General features: G+C 39.2%; 1 protein-coding gene across 5 annotated transcripts in view; it reads left to right on the top strand.

Moving 5' to 3' along the window:
- Positions 1–19383, top strand: part of SERAC1 (serine active site containing 1) — an 84628-nt gene that overhangs the window by 35146 nt on the left and 30099 nt on the right. For all 5 annotated transcript variants that reach the window (XM_022560288.2, XM_022560297.2, XM_089922196.1 and 2 more), the window contains 6 exons: positions 2220–2256; positions 4822–4958; positions 7533–7622; positions 8893–9024; positions 10746–10867; positions 11870–11998. In XM_022560288.2, the coding sequence (XP_022415996.1) occupies positions 2220–2256; positions 4822–4958; positions 7533–7622; positions 8893–9024; positions 10746–10867; positions 11870–11998 (647 nt within the window). The remainder of the gene's footprint in view (positions 1–2219; positions 2257–4821; positions 4959–7532; positions 7623–8892; positions 9025–10745; positions 10868–11869; positions 11999–19383) is intronic.

Raw genomic sequence — 19383 nt, 5'->3', positions numbered from 1 at the left:
CTTTATTTGTAAATCTTTATTTACATTACTTATTACTAATCTTTATTTGTAAAATGAGAATATTGGCCTAGGCCATCTTTCATTCATTCTGCTATGTGCCAGGTACTATTACTAGGCCCAGAGGATACAGTATTGAATAAGATGAAGTCTCTGTCCTCATGGAGCTTCCTTTTGATCGGTAAGAAAGATCAGTTTTTAGGATAGATCTTTTTCATCTAGAAAATTCTGTGATTTTGTATTTTAAAAATAAAAAGAGGAGTGGGACAGAGAAGGGAGCTTTTCTTCTCTCATCATTTCTAGCAAAACACACTCAAGAGTAGTAAATACACTTTGGGGCAGGAGAAAAGGCTGTGAGTCTGCATTCTGTTTCCAGGGCTTAGTGAAAAGGAAACATCCTAGTAAGAAGACACAGATGGCAGCAGTATAGGAGGAAATAAACTGGCTGTTCCCTGGGAAGTCCAGGAAGCCATCTTGGAATGAAAAAGGTCCCAGAGGGGTTGCACAGTCAAGAAGCTCTGTGTGTCACAACTTTCGATCTCATCCCTGCAGAGTTTCTGGAACTGCCCTCTTTCCTGTTCTGGAACCACTGGGTCCTAGAGTTTGGGGGGAATTTCCATCTCCCTTGGCTGATGCATAGGGAAGCTGATGGAGGAAAGTTCCTTATCCCTCAGTATGGAGGAGAAGTGTGTTCTTGGCAGCATAAGTTGAAGGTCTGAACAAAGGGCTACCTACCTCTATACATCCAACAAATTATAGGTTACATAGATATTCATGAGCTGCCTGCAGTCCCTAACCATCATGGGTAATATTAGTTAACGTTGTGTTCAGTACATATAACAGAAACTAGACTATAATGGCTTAAATTAGTAAGGTTTTCATTTTTCTTACATAACAGGAAGTCAAGATGGAGACAGTTTAGGGCAGGAATCACAGTTTAGCAATTCTCTCGTCTTCCTGCTCTATTATCTTATTGTCCTCACGGTCACAAGTTGTTGCTGAATCCCAGGACATCAAGAAGGCAGAAAGACCAAAAGCCATGTTACGAGGCTTTGTCTTTTTATTTGGGGAGGGATCTCTCCCTATAGACTTCCATCCATATGTTTATATAGATGTATTACATCTCTCTCTCTATATGTGTATATATATATTGGCTACAGCTGTGTTGCACAGCCAGCCCTACCTGCAGAGGATTCTTTAGGTAGTAATCAGGTATCTTCGAATATCTTTAGGTAGTAAAGAAATTTGAATATCTTTAGGTAGTAATCAGGTTGTGTTAGTAAGAATTAAGGGGCTTATGTGTATTGAATTTGAATGTCTTTAGGTAGTAATCAGGTTGTGTTAGTAAGAATCAAGGAAATTTGAATATCTTTATGTAGTAATCAGGTTGTGTTAGTAAGAATTAAGGGGCTTATGTGTATTGAATAGGCAGCTAGCTGTGTCTGCCACTAGGACTTTTTTTTTTTAATATTAAAAAAATTTTTTCCAAGTTCCAAACAAAAAATTTATAAATAAACTTGTAGAAAGTAACCTATATATTTTTTAAAGATTTTTTTGATGTGGACCATTTTTAAAGTCTTTATTGAATTTGTTACAATATTGCTTCTGTTTTATGTTTTGGTTTTTTGGCTGTGAGGCATGTGGGATCTTAGCTCCCTGAATAGGGATCAAACCCGCACCCCCTGCATTGGAAGGAGAAGTCTTAACCACTGGACCACCAGGGAAGTCCCTAACCTATATTTAAATGGGACTACCTGTATATGGCACTTAACCACCAATTACAACATAATTTCTTTGGGAAGAATCATTTTGTGTCCCACTTCACAAACATAATCCCTTAATATAGTCTTAGGTAGTGATATGGAGAATTCTTCCCATTCCTTTATTTAACTGGTTGTGAACTAAAAAAAAGTCAGGACAGTTAGCTCCCTGGACATTGCATTCAGTGAAAGCACTTTAGGCCTGGCAGTATCAGTAGTGCAGCAAAACGAGGGTTTCTTACTGATTTAGTGTGGAGGATGGCAGAATAAGAAGGGGTGGAGGAAGGGGAGAATTAGTATGAAATACAGATTATATTTTGGACTCAGTGCTTATTGGTTCATTTTTTGTATCTGGGAACAGGAAGCCATGTGTTGATAGTAAATGATTATATTAATGGAAAGATATCAATTTTTCCAATTGACATTCATCACATTGACTTTTTTTCCCCTTTCTTTTTGAAGGAAATATAATAAAGTTTACTGGATCACTTATTTTAGGGTAAGTGTCAACAGTGAAATATTAACTGGCTTTATGATACTACTGTTTGAAATCTCAGTGGAAGTGATTTACAGGTAGCATGGGGCACTGAAAGGGTACAGATTTTGGAATCTATAAACATGTGGATTCATCCCTGGTTAATCACTGGTTCTACCACTTCAATGTTGTCTTGATCCGGTTACTCTAACTCCTGAGGAGTGTTTTCTCTTGGATCGAGGTGTACAATGGGGATTCTGCCCATCTGGCACTGTTTCTCTGAGGGAAGCACTTGGCATGTACAGAGCAGGCACTCACTAATTAGCTTTCACGCACCTAAAATCACATCTTGTGTTAGGTTATAAAGAGGGTGAAGAAGGTAAAAATCAACTATAGTCAGAATTACTTTTGAACATCCTTTAAGTCACCATAAAGCTCAAGAGAAAGGAAATTGAGATTGACTGAGAAAACCAATAGATCGACACTCTCATCTCATGCTGTTTCAGAGGCACATGCTTAATGACTGGAGTGACTATCTTCCCCCAAATCGTTATTTTTCATTCTCTTTTCTTTCCTTTTTTGGGGGGGGCAGAGGATATATATGTTAAGTTTATGTCTAATACTGTTCTAGTGTTTTTGTTAATAATATTCTTTTTCATTAGTATAAATATAAAATCAACCCTTAGATGCTAAAATGATAAAGGGAATATATTTGGCATTTTATCCAAATACGTACATTTCTCCATGACATTGTAAGGTAAGACAAAACATATTTAGATGATTTTTTCTTTTGACTCATTCCAGGCAAAAGATAAATGTATATTGTTTTCTATAGTGCAATTTCTTTGTTTATATCACAGTTATATTCAGGAATATAGTGAAAATTAATCACAATTTCTGGTAAAGAGTTTTGTCTTTCATGGAAAGCATGATAAAAATACTGAATAGATTTGTTCTTTTTGGCTGCTCAGATAGATTCCCCAGGAGAGGTGATGATTCTTGAGAGCTTTCTCTCTATTCTTCTGCTACTGGCCAGTGTCTGGCCTTTCTGTCTTACTTGCTTTTGCTTTAGGGTGGGAAGCTCAGAAAAAGACTTCATAAAACTGTGTGTTTCTAAGTTGTGAATCCAGACAGAGTGCAGCCTTTGTGTCTGGATTTAGTGTAGGTCAATCTGATTAGGGGAAAATCCTTCATTTTAGGATACACAACATTGTATTTCACTTTTTTTTTTCTTTCCAGTTTTCTTTTTTTTTTTTTGGCTGCACCGTGCAGCTAACAGGATTTTAATTCCCCAAACAGGGTTGAACGCGGGCCCTCGGCAGTGAAAGTGCGGAGTCCTAACCACTGCATGGAATTACAGTGCAGTAATACAGGAATTCCCTGTATTTCACTTTAAAAATATATATTTATTTATTTTTGGCTGCGTTGGGTCTTCTTTGCTGCGCGTGGGCTTTCTCTAGTTGCGGCGAGCGGGGGCTACTCTTCCTTGTGGTGCGCGGGGCTTCTTATTGCGGTGGCTTCTCCTGTTGTGGAGCACGGGCTTTAGGCACACGGCCTTCAGTAGCTGTGGCTTGCGGGCTCTAGAGCACAGGCTCAGTAGTTGTGGCGCACGGGCTTACTTGCCCTGTGGTATGTGGGATCTTCCCAGACCAGGGTTTGAACCCGTGTCCCCTGCATTGGCAGGTGGATTCTTAACCACTGAGACACAACTGCGTCCCCTGTATTTCACTTTTAATATTTGATTTTAGGTATAACTCTTAGGAGAGGAGAAATTTTCATATGCTGGTGATAAGGAGTACAAATTGGCTAATCTTTGAAAAAAAACAGTTTGGCACTATCGTAAAGTTGAACAATATATATACTTTCAGAAAGTCTGCAGTTTTACTTCTAGATATGTATCCTAGAGGAACATATACACATGCATACAGTGTAGATGTATGCAATGTGTAACAGTATTATTTGTAATAGACTCAAGCTATCGATAGAAATTCCCTAAATTGCCCATCTGTGGTAGAATGGATAAATAAGTTGTAGTATAGCTATACAATGGATGAATCACATACCATGTGAAAATATAAATGCATGAACTCCAGATACATGTAACAACATGGATGAATCTCACAAACAGAAGGTGAACTAAAGAATACATACAGTGTGATTTCATTCCTGTGAAGTTCACAGACAGACAAAACTAAGCCCCGTTGTTTAAAGGTTCATGTTTAGGTGGTGAACTATAAAGAATAGCAAGGATATTACTATAATAAGACCCAGAATAATAGTTAGCTATAGAGATGAGAGAGTGGGTCAGGATCAGAGAGGGGTGCACTGTGGGCTTCTGGGTACTGTTAACGTTTTTTTTGCCTGGGTATGGTATTGCAGCTATTTGTTATTATTTGTAAGCTGAAATGTGTGTATACATTTATACATATATATGTATAATGTATGTTATATGCACATTACTGTATATACGTTATGTTTCCCAATAAAAAAGAAAGAAAAAGTTCTACAAAAAGCTTAATAAAAGAAAGAGTGGCTCCTGTGTTATATTTAGATCATATATTTATGATGAATTTTTTGTTTCTTTTTAAGAGGTTCTTTATTTATTACATATGAAGTTCTGGCCTTGAAGAAGTCTTTGACATTAGATACTCAAGTGGTACAAAAAGAAAAAATGAAGTCATATATATATGTGCACACAGTTTCTTTAGATAAAAGAGAAAATCACGGTAAGTTTATGGTAAAGTAATCCCATCTTCGTGAAAAATGGAAGCTACTTATTGAATTTAAAAATGAGTATTTAGGAATGTAAATTGGTACAAACACTATGGAAAACTGTATTGAGATTCCTTAAAAAATTAAAAATAGAACTACAATAGAACCAGCAATGCCACTCCTGGGTATTTATCCAAAGAAAATTCTAAAAGATTATGCACCCCTCTATTCACTGCAGCATTATTTGCAATAGTCAAGATATGAAAGCAACCTAAGTGCCCATCAGTAGATGAATGGGTAAAGAGGATGTGGTACATATATACAATGGAATATTACTCAGCCATAAAAAGGAATGAAACCTTGCCATTTGCAACAACATGGATAAACCCAGAGGATATTATGCTAAGTGAAATAAGTCAGAGAAGGACAAATGCTGTATTATTTCACTTATATATGGAATCTAAAAATAAAACATGAATAAACATAACAAAACAGAAACAGAATCGTTTCTACAGAGAACAAAGAGGTGGTTGCCAGAGGGGTGGGGTGAGGGGAGGAGAGAAATAGGTGAGGGCGGTTAAGAGGTACAGACTTCTGGTTACAAAATAAATGAATTATGGGTATGAAGTGTGGGGAATGTGGTCCATAATTATGCAATACCTTTGTATGGTAACAGATAAAAACTGGACTGAGCATGGTGATCATTTTGAAATGTATAGAAATATGGAATCACTGTGTTGTATACCAGGAACTAACACAGTGTTGTAGGTCATTATACTTCAAAAACAAACAAACTCATAGAAACAGGGATCGGGTTTGTGGTTACCAGAGGTGGGGCATGTGGGGGAAGGGGAATTGGATGAAGGTGGTCAAAATGTACAAACTTGTAGTTATAAGGTAAATAAGTACTAAGGATGTCATGTATAACATTAATAAATATAAATGTAAATGTAATTAACACTGCTGTATGTTATATATGAAAGTTGTTAAGAGAGTGAATCCTAAGAAGTTCTCATTACAAGGAAAACATTTTTTTTCTTTTTCTTTGATTTTGTATCCATATGAGATGATAGATGTTCACTAAACTTGTTGTGGTAATCATTTCATGATGTTTGTAAGTCAAATCATTATGCTGTTTACCTTAAAGTTATGCAGAGCTGTATGTCAATTGTATTTCAGGAAAACTGGAAGAAAAAAACTATAAAAAATAAAAAAATGAGTATTTAAAGCACAATATTAATAAAATAGGTTCAGCTAACTCTATGAATCACCAAACCCTATGAGAACCAAGTTCCTAAAGAATTAATTGAAGATAAAATTTTGGACTTTCATATTTAACCCATATTTGCAGCTCTCCTATAACTAAGTCAGGTGAAGACTAGCCAGCTTTTTTTTTTTTTTTTTTTGCGTTACGCGGGCCTCTCACTGTTGTGGCCTCTCCCATTGCAGAGCACAGGCTCCGGACGCGCAGGCCCAGCGGCCATGGCTCACGGGCCCAGCCGCTCCGCGGCATGTGGCATCTTCCCAGACCGGGGCACGAACCCGTGTCCCCTGCATCGGCAGGCAGACTCTCAACCACTGCGCCATTAGGGAAGCCCTAGCCAGCTTTTTTAATCTAAACTTGGAGTTCCTCACCTTCATGAGAACTGTCGGTTCGGAGGCTGGTCCTCAGTTTAGCAAGCATAAAAACATGATTTTGTCACTTAGCTCAGAGGTATTTTTGCTCTAAGGCATTTATTCATGCACACTAAACTCATGAGATGGATTCACAAGTATGAATACCAACTTATTTACAGAGGGAAAAAATCTGTCGTTAAGGCTGGAAAACCTGTCTTTACTGGTCAGAACACTCCCCTTCTCCATATTTTGGTCACATGGAAATCCAATTTAATCAGATGATTGCTTGGTGAACATGAGATTTTGGGGCAGAAGAGTATCTTTTCATCAGGATATGGGTAGCTTGGGGAGTCATCACACTAGATTTACAGCTGCCTGTTCTACACTGTCAGCCAGAATACATGCCTGTGAGCACTTTACATTCCCTGAGTGGGCAGGTTCTGCTGCTCCCCTGTCTACAGCTATATATATCACCACTCTCTCCTGTTTGTGTTTATTGTTATTTCACCTTCCTCTTTCAACGTGCTTTTATGGTGTGTTACAATTTCAATTACACAGATAATTTTTATAGCATATAATTTACCTATATAGTAAAGCTTAATCTCATTAGTAAGGTATCTGTAAATTTCACTTTGAGAGTGGTATTTTTAAGTGACATTTTCCTGAATGTAGTTAATCCTATGTTGTATATGAGGATTTTTGTTAGTTTTAGTTAGTGTTTTTGCTTTTGATTTGTTTTTACTTTTTCCCTGACTAGGAAAGCAGTGTTTTTTGGGGGATCTAGAGTTCTGTGTTCCCATAATGGTTTTAGTTGCTTTAAATAGTGACAGTAAAAAGAGAAAGATGCTGTTTTATATTTTCTTTTTGAAAAAATTGGGGTTTAGTTTATACATTTTTTTCTTTGAAGTATTGGAGCATACATAGCATTAAGAGTACCTACTTGGTTTTATTTAAATTTGTAATCATTTTAGGAATCACCTACCAGGCAAGAAAAGAGCTTCACAAAGCAGTAAGAAAAGTATTGGCAACGTCAGCCAGGATATTACGGGGTCCATTTGCTGGTAAGTATCACATATTTAACTGAGACTCCTTATCAGTAATCTGAAAGTCATTTGATGATCAACCTGAGATTTTTTTCCCATTTCTTATACTAACATTTATTATAGCTATGGAAAATTGAGGAACATTATTCTCTTGGGCTATATTTAAGGGCTTGATGCCTTGGACTGTTTTCTTCCTTCTATCTTCATGGATGCATTGTTGTTTGTTAGATAGTTGTAAATAAATATTGAGACTCTTGATGAATATTTCAAAATTTAAAATTTGTTATAAAATCACTCCCACGCTTTCTCATAATGAGAATATTGCATCAAAAATGTAGATTTCACAATCAGGCAAATCTGCATTGTGAAGCTAGCTATAAAAGAGCTGACCTGATCTCTTTAAAAAGTTGGCATCATGAAAAAAAAAGGTGGGAAAACTTTCTAGAATTAAGATACTAAAGAGACTTAATCAAATCCTGCTTTATAAAAAACCAGCTCTAAAGATATTTTGAAGACAATTGGAAAAATTTGAATATGGAGTTGGAGTGAATTTTAGATGATTTGGAAGATTTTTGTTAGTTATTTTTGGGTGTTAAAATGGCATTGTGATTATATAGCAGAATGCAGGCTTATTCTTAGGAGATGCATGTTGAACTATGAAAGGGTGGAATGTCATTATTTCTGCGCCTTTCTTTCACATAGTTCGGAAAAAAATACACAATCATCCTGGGGAATTCCCTGGTAGTCCAGTGGTTAGGACTTCATGCTTTCACTGCTGAGGGCCCGGGTTTGATCTCTGGTTGGGGAACTAAGATCCCACAAGCCGTGCAGCATGGCAAAAAAAAAAAAAAAAAAAAAAAAAAATACACACACTTCCATATAGATTAAGCAAATATGGCAAAATAATAACATTTATTAAATCTAGTTGTGGTAAGCATGTGGATGTCAATGTCAATTGGATGTCAGTTATTCTTTTAATCTATCCCATATGCTTGATATTTCTCATAATAAAAAGTTTTTTAGGGAAAAGGAGCCAAAAAAAAAGATCTCATTGTGAAAGCAACATAATATATAAAACAAAAGCACATACAAAATATATGTAACAAATAAAACAAAATAGTATCACAGAACTGAGAAGAAACCTATCAGTCATTATCAACACCTGGAGACGGATATAACTTTCCTATTGTAGATTTAAAATATTTATAAATTACTGTCTTAAATGTGAGGATGAAAATGTTGTTTTAACTGTTCACATTGTCTTTTTTTTTTTTTTTTTTTAACAAAGACACCTTTAGTACAATTGACATAGAAGATCACGAATGTGCTGTGTGGCTGCTCCTGAGGAAAAGTAAGTCCGATGACAGAGCAGCACGACTGCAGGCTGTGCAGGAAATGGCAGAGACCCGTCACTGGCATGGTAATGAAACCATCTGAACACATGGCACACCGTCAGCTAGCTCTTGATCTCTGATGTAAAAGAGAAGGGAAGGAGATACTAAGGAAGGAAAATAATTCAGGAAATATTAATATATGTAAAAAATATTTTCAAAAAAATTTAAAAGAAACTCTAGTGATAGAGAAAGTGTAAAACCTGCTGGCCTAGCAGTCATATTGTGTTTGGTAAGAACACCCTCAAAACTGAGGTAGATATATTTGTATAACTTTCTACCAGAATGAACTTTTACTTGATTGGAGAAACTCTTGATTCTGATAGTTATGGCCTAATGTGTCTGTGTTTTTTTTGGTTCCTATTTAATAAAATATATTTTAATTGCTGGCTGCATCGAAGTTACATTTGCATTCACTTTGACAGTCTATTTGGCTTTAATACTAATACTTGGTCAAATGTGCCTAATTTGCGTGTGTATATTTGTTTTTTAAGGAAGATTTTAAATATTTAGCTGTATTTAAAATCGCAAGTTCTGCAGTAAAAGTACATGAGCAAGAGATCAGATCTGCTCTGAGTACAGGGGCTAAAGTACACTTTGTTAGTAGAGTCATCTTGTAAAAACGGGTAAACAAAAAAGAATGTTTTCAAAGAAAAATTTAGTCTCAGAATAAGATCTCTGTCTTCATACAAATTAATTAGTTTGATTGAGTGGTGGCTATAATAATTTATAATGTAAAAATAAGCTTATTTAATGCGAGTGGAGACTTAGAATAAAAATCTGATCTGTTTCAAAATCTGCCTTCCAGGACTCCATTTCAGACTTCTACTGTATCGGAAAAATCAAAGTTGGAGCCCTGGCATGTAGATTTTTTAAAAGTTCCCCACTTGATTCTGAAGAACTCACCCAAGTTATATAGTGCTATTATTAAAAAATGTCTCCTTCAATGGCTGCAGTTTTTTTATTGATACATGTCCTTAGTCCATTTGGGATGCTATAACAAAATACCTTAGACCGGGTAGCTTATAAACAACAGAAATCTATTTCTCACAGTTTTCTGGAAGCTGGGAAATATAAGATCTGGGTGCCAGCAGATTCTGTGTCTGGTGAGGATTGAGGGAGCTCTCTGGGGTCTCTTTTATAAGAGCACTAATCCCAGTCATGAGGGCTCCACCATCTTGACCTAATCACCTCACAAAGGTGCTACCTCCAAATACATTGGGGATTAGGTTTCAACACATGAATTTGGGAGGGACACAAACATTCAGTCTATAGCAAACATAAAGAATGGAATGGTGAAATCATGAAGGCTAAAACAAAGTACTACTGTCTGGAACCTCAGATTATTCATGGGCTTCATGGAATGTCAAAGCACCATGTAGGTACCAGGGGATGACAGATTTAAACAGAACTCAGGTTTTTTGAGTAGTGATCAAAATAGCTTTTGGATGATGGAATTTTTTTTTTTAAGGAGAAGTTAAATTGGTTCTGACTTTTCAGTTTTCACATTTGAGGTTTATTTTTTTCAAAAAGGTTAGTTTGTGGTATATCTAGATATATGTTGAGAATTATGAGATCAGTCATGGAAATGTTGGATATTTAGCTTACGGTATTGTAAATGCAGTTGCAGTTAAAAAAAAACTTGGGAAATTTTGAATTACAGACTTGTAGTTTAAAAGTTAAGTTGTTCATTTAACCTTTGAAACAGCCATAAGCTAATTTGGGTACTCGCAATATACTTTTACAATAGATTACCAGTATAGGATAATTGCTCAAGCCTGTGATCTGAGAACTCTTATTGGTCTGGCACGAAGCAAAGATAGTGATCTTCGTTTTTTTCTCTGCCCACCTCCTTTGCCATCTTTAAAAGAAGTAAGTAAATAAAATAATCCAGTGAGTAAAAAATGTTTAATATATCATCTTCACTTTGGGTGCAAAATAACCATTCAAAAAGCAGTTTGTTGGCTACTTGTCACACGCAGGTAAACTAGGGTTTAAACCTGCAATTGTAGTTTCCATTCCAAGATTTCTTGATTCCACAGGAGGTGCTATTTCTTCTAAATTATTTTCCCCTATGTGGAGTTGGGAGTCTCTATACACCAGAGGGTGGCTTCTTAGCATATTAGCATCCATAAATTGGTCCTTTGTTCTAAGGTTGCTATAGAACAGTTTTTCTCAACTTCAACACTACTGACATTTTGGGCCAAATAATTCTTTGTTGTTGGAAGCTGTTCTGTACACTGTAGCAGCACCCCTGGCATCTACTCATTGGATGACAGCAGCACCCCTGAGTTGTAACAACCAAAAATGTCTCAGATATTGCTGAATATTTCCTGGGGTGCAAAACAGTCTCTGGAGAACTACTACATATAGATATTAATGTACTAATATACGTGGATATTAATTGTTAACTACTAATATAGATATTAGAGCATGTTCCTTGAGCGCTTTTCTCAGACTTTTCTAGAAAATGAAAATCTGAAAACTTGCAATGCGTTTTTGAAAAATAGAAAAACAAATTATTCTAGATATTAGTTACTAGAAAAAATCAGATAGGAACAAGTTCTGCATATTAAAAAGCCAGCTTTAGTTAGAAAGAATGTAATAATTCATTTTGAGTCAAGATGTGAAGTAGCCTATGAGGTGAAAATCTTGAGCTATGCTTTGCAATAGGTCTTTCAGATTGAGTTAGCAGACATGAAAGTATAGAATTCAAAATTAAATGATTCTCTGCTTATCAGGGTGGTGACTGTTTTCAAGACTAAAAGCACTGATTTACCTCTCCTGTTTTGTTTTGGCTTTATTCTTTGGGTACTTTTTGTTATACTCAATTGTGGAGTTTAATTATGAAGAATTTCTTTTCCTTTATTTCAGGAGTCTTCCGTTGAAGAAGAGCTCAGACAGTTGCTGGCTTCTTTACCTCAAACAGACCTAGATGAGTGTATCCAGTATTTTACATCTTTGGCTCTGAGTGAAAGCAGTCAAAGTCTAGCTGCTCAGAAGGTTAGCTCATTTATTCACTCAGTAAATAGTTTTGAGTGCCCACTTTTCCAAGATATTGTGCCAGGGACTCGCACTTAGAACTTCAGAATAGTCATTCATCCATGAACTGAATAAACATACTGATTCCTGGTTGTGTGCCACACAATGGGCTAGGTGTTCAGGATAATGGGGAGACAGGTAAATAAACAAAGTCACAGAGTGTGTAAGAGAGATACAGGTTACTCTAAGAGCCCATCACTCTGTTTAAACCATAATTCAAAAAGAGTCATGTACCAAAATGTTCATTGCAGCTCTATTTACAGTAGCCAGGAGATGGAAACAACCTAAGTGTCCATCGACAGATGAATGGATAAAGAAGATGTGGCACATATATACAATGGAATATTACTCAGCCATAAAGGAAACGAAATTGAGCTATTTGAGGTCCATCCATGAGGTGGATGGACCTAGAGTCTGTCATACAGAGTGAAGTAAGTCAGAAAGAGAAAGACAAATACCGTATGCTAACACATATATATGGAATCTAAGAAAAAAAAAAATGTCATGAAGAACCTAAGGGTAAGACAGGAATAAAGACACAGACCTACTAGAGAATGGACTTGAGGATATGGGGAGGGGGAAGGGTAAGCTGTGACAAAGTGAGAGAGTGGCATGGACATATATACACTACCAAACGTAAAATAGATAGCTAGTGGGAAGCAGCCGCATGGCACAGGGAGATCAGCTCGGTGCTGTGACCACCTAGAAGGGTGGGATAGGGAGGGTGGGAGGGAGACGCAAGAGGGAAGAGATATGGGAACATATGTGTATGTATAACTGATTCACTTTGTTATAAAGCAGAAATCAACACCATTGTAAAGCAATTATACTCCAATCAAGATGTAAAAAAAAAAAAAGACCATTTTAAAAAGACTTCATAGGGGGCTTCCCTGGTGGCACAGTGGTTGAGAGTCCGCCTGCCAATGCAGGGGACACGGGTTCGTGCCCCGGTCCGGGAAGATCCCACACGCCGCGGAGCGGCTGGGCCCGTGAGCCATGGCCGCTGAGCCTGCGCGTCTGGAGCCTGTGCTCCGCAACGGGAGAGGCCACAACAGTGAGAGGCCCGTGTACCGCAAAAAAAAAAAAAAAAAAAGGCTTCATAGGAAGTACTCTGAAGTCGCATCTTGAAGAATGAATAGTAATTGACAAGGCTTTAAAATATTACCTCTATGTTGGTGATGCCTAAATTCAATATCTCTAGCCCTGTGTTCTCATCTAAGCTCTAGATTTGAATATTCAACCTCCTTCTTGACGTCTCTACTTGGATGTGTAATAGGCATCCCAACTTTACATGCCAAACCCACCCACACTCTGCAAAGCTCTTCCTCCTCTAGTCTTTTTCATTTTGGTAGAGGGCACAGCACCCACCTAGTTGCTTAAGCTGAAGCCTAGGAATTCTGGATTCCTTTCTTCCAGGTTCACCTAATCAGCAGTTACTGTGAGCTGTTCCTTCAAGTATACCTTGAATCCCTTTGTCTCACCACCTTCACTGTAGCCACTTACTCCTGGCCACCATCATCTCTTCTTCGTAGTGTCCTGTTCATCTTGCTTTCTCTTCTTCCTTTCATTTAAAAATAATTTTAGAGTCTCTTTCATAGTCTTTTATTATTTCAGTTTATTGGGGGTTAATTCCTGTTTGTGGTGGCACAGACTCCCCCTTATGTTACATTGTAGATTAACATGTGTTCATCATTTTTACTGTGAGCTTATCTTTAGCCAGATTGATTGTTTTCTATGGGAGTCCCAAGCACCTCAGATTCTAAATTTATCTCTACAGAGCAGTTTTTGTGTTTGCTTCTTTTGGATGCCCTAGGAGTTCGCTGTTAGGGACTAGTTTTTTATATCGGTTCCTTAGTTTGGAATTTCTGTAGCACATAGGTAGTGTAAATTCAGATATATCTATGGATGGCAGTCTTAGGTTTGTGATTTCTCACTCAAAGCCCCAAGCAGAAACAGGCTTCTTGTTGCTTTCATGGGCTGCTGGGCAGAGCTGTTCTAGACTTTCTTATAGACAAGGAGGCAATCTTTCCAAGGTTCTGCCTTTATATAGGGATCTCAAATCTAGCTCCCATAGAATGTGAGACTCAAAACCACACCTTCTGCACTGAACAAGTGTTAAAAGCCTATCCTGAGGTGCCTGCAGGAATTTTACGTCATCAGCTATGTGCTTATCGCTTCTGCTGAATGTTCTGTTTTCAATTCTAGCACCCAAGGGTTTCCCTTTATTTATTTTTATTTTCTTTAGAGCTTGATTTTGTTTTATTTCATTTTTTTAAAAGATTTATTTATTGTTTATTTATTTTTGGCTGCATCGGGTCTTAGTTGCGGCACGCGGGATCTTCGTTGAGGCATGCAGGATCTCTCATTGAGGTGCGTGGGCTTCTTCTCTAGTCGTGGTGTGCAGGTTTTCTCTTCTCGAGTTGTGGCATGCAGGCTCCAGGGCGCATGGGCTCTGTAGTTTGTGGCATGTGGGCTCTAGCTGAGGCACACGAGCTCAGTAGCTGTGGCGCGCGGGCTTAGTTGCCCCGCGGCATGTGGGATCTGCCGCGTCCCCTGCATTGTAAGGCGGATTCTTTACCACTGGACCACTAGGGAAGTCCCTGAGCTTGACTTTGTTTTAAAATAGCTTTTGTTATTTATTTATTTATTTATTTTTGCTGCACGTGGACCTCTCACTGTTGTGGCCTCTCCCGTTGCGGAGCACAGGCTCCGGACATGTAGGCTCAGCGGCCATGGCTCACGGGTCCAGCCGCTCTGCGGCATGTGGGATCTTCCCGGACCGGGGCACGAACCCGCGTCCCCTGCATCGGCAGGCGGACTCTCAACCACTGCGCCACCAGAGAAGCCCAGCTTTTGTTATATTTTATTAAACATGTTTGTCATGGGAGGTGTTCACCATGTCAACTAAAGAAAAACACACAACCTAAAGTTGTGAGTTAAGTTTTATTCAGGGGACCTTACTTAGGACTGTAGCCCAGGAAACAGCGTCTCATATAACTCTGAGGAACTGCTCCATAGAGGTAAAGGAGGAGCCAGAACTATTGAGTTTTGTTGGAAAAAAAAAGCCACGTAGTTGAACATCATAGATTACTGCTAATCACAAAGAACAGACGTCTCAAGTTAATGATTTTATGTAGGGGAAGATGCAAGAATCTGGGCTCACTGAAATTATTCCTTAGGTATGTACCTTAACCATCTAGGGCCAGTATTGAGCACAGAATGTTTCACGTTTCCCTCCATCCTGAATTCCCCTCAGGCACACGGCAGGTGGGGGTGCTGCCATGGCTGAAGGCTTGATGGCGGGCGCATTGTTTGTTTTCTGTAATGGCAGGCTACGTTCTTTGTCCACAACTGGAAGCCAAGTTCACCATCTTGCTGGATCCAGAAAGCTTCCTTATCGCATCTCCATCACCTCTGTGAGCTGCAGACACCACATCAACCTCTAGCCTCCACTTTACCTCTCCAGTTCTGTGTCCTCACAGCAGCCAGAGTGACGTTTTTAAAACACAAGTTAGATCCAGTCATACTCCTGCTTGAAGCCCTCCAAATGGCTTCCCATTACATGTTAAGTCTGAGCCCTTTACTTTTTGTGATCCAGGCATGGACTGGCCCTTGTTTACTGGTGTGCCTGCCCCTGGGGGTGGTGAGAAGATTGACAGGAAGGTCCCACTAGGCACAGTTACAGAGTGTAAAGTTTGTTTGGTGGCAAGGAGTCTGAAAACTGAAGGAAACCATGCATTAGGTGAGGAAGGCAGTGTCTGCAGTGTCATCAGAGCTCTGAGTGCTCCACGGGGAAGCTCCACTCCTTTGGAATAAGGCTGCCTTCAGACGGGAAAAGGCGCCCCTTCTGTTGGTGTTCTCTCCCCACATCTCTTACTCCCATTGACTAGATGTAAATACCTGGCAGACAACTACCCACACACAGCAGAGGGCTTCTGAGTGAATCAAAGCAGCGTCCTAGGCGTAGCATCCTAAACAGATCCAACTCCGGCCCGCCTGAGGGTGACTACTGAATGCCATTATTCTTGTGGTACCATTTCAGCAACACTTTTATCTTCGTAAAATATCTCTTATATCTCTAAGAGAAATCAAAACAAATTATAATCACTATTACTATAATAACTAATCAACTCAGTGAGGAGAAAGTATTTTATCAGCAAAACAAATCATAGTATTTTACATTCTTTTACCAATTGAATTGCCAACTAAAAATTGGCACTCGCCATCTGCCTCTACAAGGATTAAGTCACTGGCCACTGCAGCCACTGACCATCAACACACCCTGAAAGGAGTTCAGGGCAGAGATTGGGAATGAGGTGCTCGGTGCTCTGGGAAAAACTGGCAGAACAGGCCTTCAGATAGTTAGACATTTTCAGGAGAAGATTTTATGAGCCCAGGTTCTTGCATCTCCTCGTATCTAGAAAAGCACTGAAATCGTTAGTGGTGACAACTGCTCCTCGTGACGAGCAGCAAGCCTCGGGCAACATGTGTGCTTGACAGCACGTCCCCCCTTCTCTAAAATCATACACAGTACTGACCTTTCCCCCTGACCTCTTTGGAGCAGTTCCTCCGAGCTGTCTGAGACGCTGTCTCCCTGGGCTATAGTCCTCATTTTGCCCCAAATAAAACGTAACTCACAACTCTCACGTTGTTCATTTTTTTCAGTCAACAGAATGATTTGTCTTTTCCTCATCTCTGTTTTTATGAGAAATTCGGGACATATCAGTAGATATGACTTCTCTAGTATACTTTTTATAATTCCTCCTTTCGACCGTGTCTTGGAGTCGCTCCAGTGAAGTGTAGTCATTGTTTTCCTTTTGATGCTCGGAGCGCCAGTGCCTGGCCGCCAGAACCTGTTCCTTAGGCTGACCTCATTATCCTTTTAAATTCCATCCCCAAGGTGGCTGTGAGAGCACCTTTGTTTTCTGAGAGTAAGATGTCCCTGGCTCTTCTTGATTCTCCTGCCCTACAAAGAGCGTCAGCTGCTCCTGCAAGGCATCCCACCCACTGCCCTCTCCCACTGCTGTCACTCACTTCTCTCCTCGCTCCCGTGCCAGAGCTCCTGGTACCTGGCCTGATGTTCCTCATTTTCAGCACAGAAGATGTTCTGCTCATTACTATTCAGTTACCATCCCTCTGCCTTTTATAGTGTTCTGTCACCTTCTACAGTGTTTCCTTACCTTTTGCTAAGTGAAGAGGAGAGTGGTTGAATACACTATGCCACTTCCTTTCTGCCCAGAAGTCATGGCCTCAGCCTGCAGTTTAAAGAAGGAGCACCTTTAGTTAGTTTAATATTGAAATAAATGTTTACTTTCAATTCTGAGGTTCCATCTCATCAGATCAGTAAGCAACTCCATCGTAGTTACTCTTATTTCCCCACCCCCTCCCCAGTTGAATCAGGCTCTGGATTTTTTTACATGCCAGTAAGTTGGGGATGAAGGAGTGGGAGGGGCATCCATCTGGCTTTTAGTGATCTGATCAGTTTATGACAAACCTGTCCCGTGATAATCCCCAGGCTCCCTTCAAGTGGAGTGAGCTGCTTCTGTACAAAACTGCTCACGTGAAGAGCTTCCTCTGGGCTTTAGCAGATAGCCTACAGTTATGATCGGGTTTAGAGCAGGGCTTCTTAATCTCTGTACTCCCAAAGTTGCATCCCTTTGGTGATTTGGTAAAGTCTATGAACTCATTTCTAGATGCATAAAATACAATTCATAGCATTATGTGGGAAACCAATTATATTGAAATATTGTTATCAAAATAAAAAAACTTGTAATATAATTAATATATGTACTTCAATTTCAAACTTAAAGAATTGCAACAATAATTTCACTAGATTTGCCAATTATTCATATTTTATCCCATTTGTTTTATCATTCCCCATTTACTCTCCCTCTTTCTATAGATATATTTTTATATGTCTATGTACACACATTTGCTGTTTCCACCCTGAACCTTTTGAGAGTTAGATGCAGTGTCGATTTTAGGTCACCAGTGTGAGAATGTGCAGTTGGCATGCAGAGGAACGATGAGCATAATGAGTTCCTTTCAGATAGCCGCAGCAAGTGATATGTGGTGGGGAAATAGCTGCGCTTTCTGTTGAGAGTCACACAGACTGCAGCTGTTTCTGTGGTTTATTGTCTGTGTTTATAATTGAATACAATGAAAAATTTTAGTTAAGTGTTAGGAAGATAAAGATGTAATTTTTTCCCAGCCAAGCTTACTTCCTCTCTCCCCTGAATTCTATCTACCCAGACCCTTAAGAATGACCTGGGTTACAAACTCATGCTTTAGAATGAACGTCATTTACGCCGTTAGTTTGCACAAGTTGCAGAGCTCTAAGGTTGTAATTTTTTATGAAGAAACACAGAGATTAGCTCTCACACATATTAAAACAAAGGGACCCACAACCACAGCTAGAAGCAGTATCAAAACTCCCCATCTTCCCTGCGCCCCACCCACCCTGGCAGTGATCTGCCTTCCCTCCTTTTATTCTTTCTGTTCATTGGGAGAACTGGGCCAGTGAGAGTGAAAGCACTCCTCCCACATCTGTCACCTCTTCCCACATCTAAAGCCTTGGTAGCTATCCAAGATCTGCCTGGGAATTTGTTGACTGCAGTTCTGGTGGGAGGTCGGGGGACAGGCCAGGGTGGTCCTTGGTCTTCTACTATCCCAGATATAACTATCAAGATCGCTCCTTCTTTGATGTCAGGATCCGGGTTTCAGTCTTGTTTTGGTTTTTGTTACCATCTGGACACTCCCCATCAGTCAGCTTGTCTCCAGTTTCAACATTGGTTAGAGGACCTCAGGTGAATGTGACCTAGAGCCTAGGGATGCAACCAGGGATGCAGAAGTTTGGACATTTTAGATTGTGATTTCTTTTTCATCTAATGTGGCAAACTGCCTGGAGTCAAGAGAACAGTGGGTATGGTGCATTGAAATGATTTCCCATCATAAAGCTTTTGTGGTCTTGGCTAAGGACAATCCAGCTAAAATCTTGCATTTCTAGTATTATCATCTTCCCTTGTAATTTCCCAGAGTCTCTCTGAAATCAGCTAAGCCATTAAGGTCTGAAGTTCTTGTATTAAGACACTTCTAACATCCATCTGCATAAGTATAGCAATGGGTTGTGATTGAGAGGAAGATGCCAATAGATGGGGTTTAAGGATGGGAGATTTCTTTAATGCCAGAGGATTTGGAAACCTACAGAGATGCTTACACAAAACAGGAGACTATGCAGCTTGCTTTCAGAGGGATGGATAGGCTTCCAAGGTTCTGCAAGTTCCTCATGATGTACAGCTGCGCAGATCAAGGATTCCTTCTGTTGGGATGAACCCATCATTGTCATC

Source organism: Delphinapterus leucas, chromosome 12, assembly GCF_059928025.1.
Source record: "Delphinapterus leucas isolate spDelLeu-1000000601 "Yukka" chromosome 12, BTC_Dleu_Yukka2, whole genome shotgun sequence".
NCBI classification, from domain to species: Eukaryota; Metazoa; Chordata; class Mammalia; order Artiodactyla; family Monodontidae; genus Delphinapterus; species Delphinapterus leucas.
The sequence above is the reverse complement of the archived record's forward strand: the minus strand, read 5'-3'. Positions and strand labels throughout refer to the sequence as shown.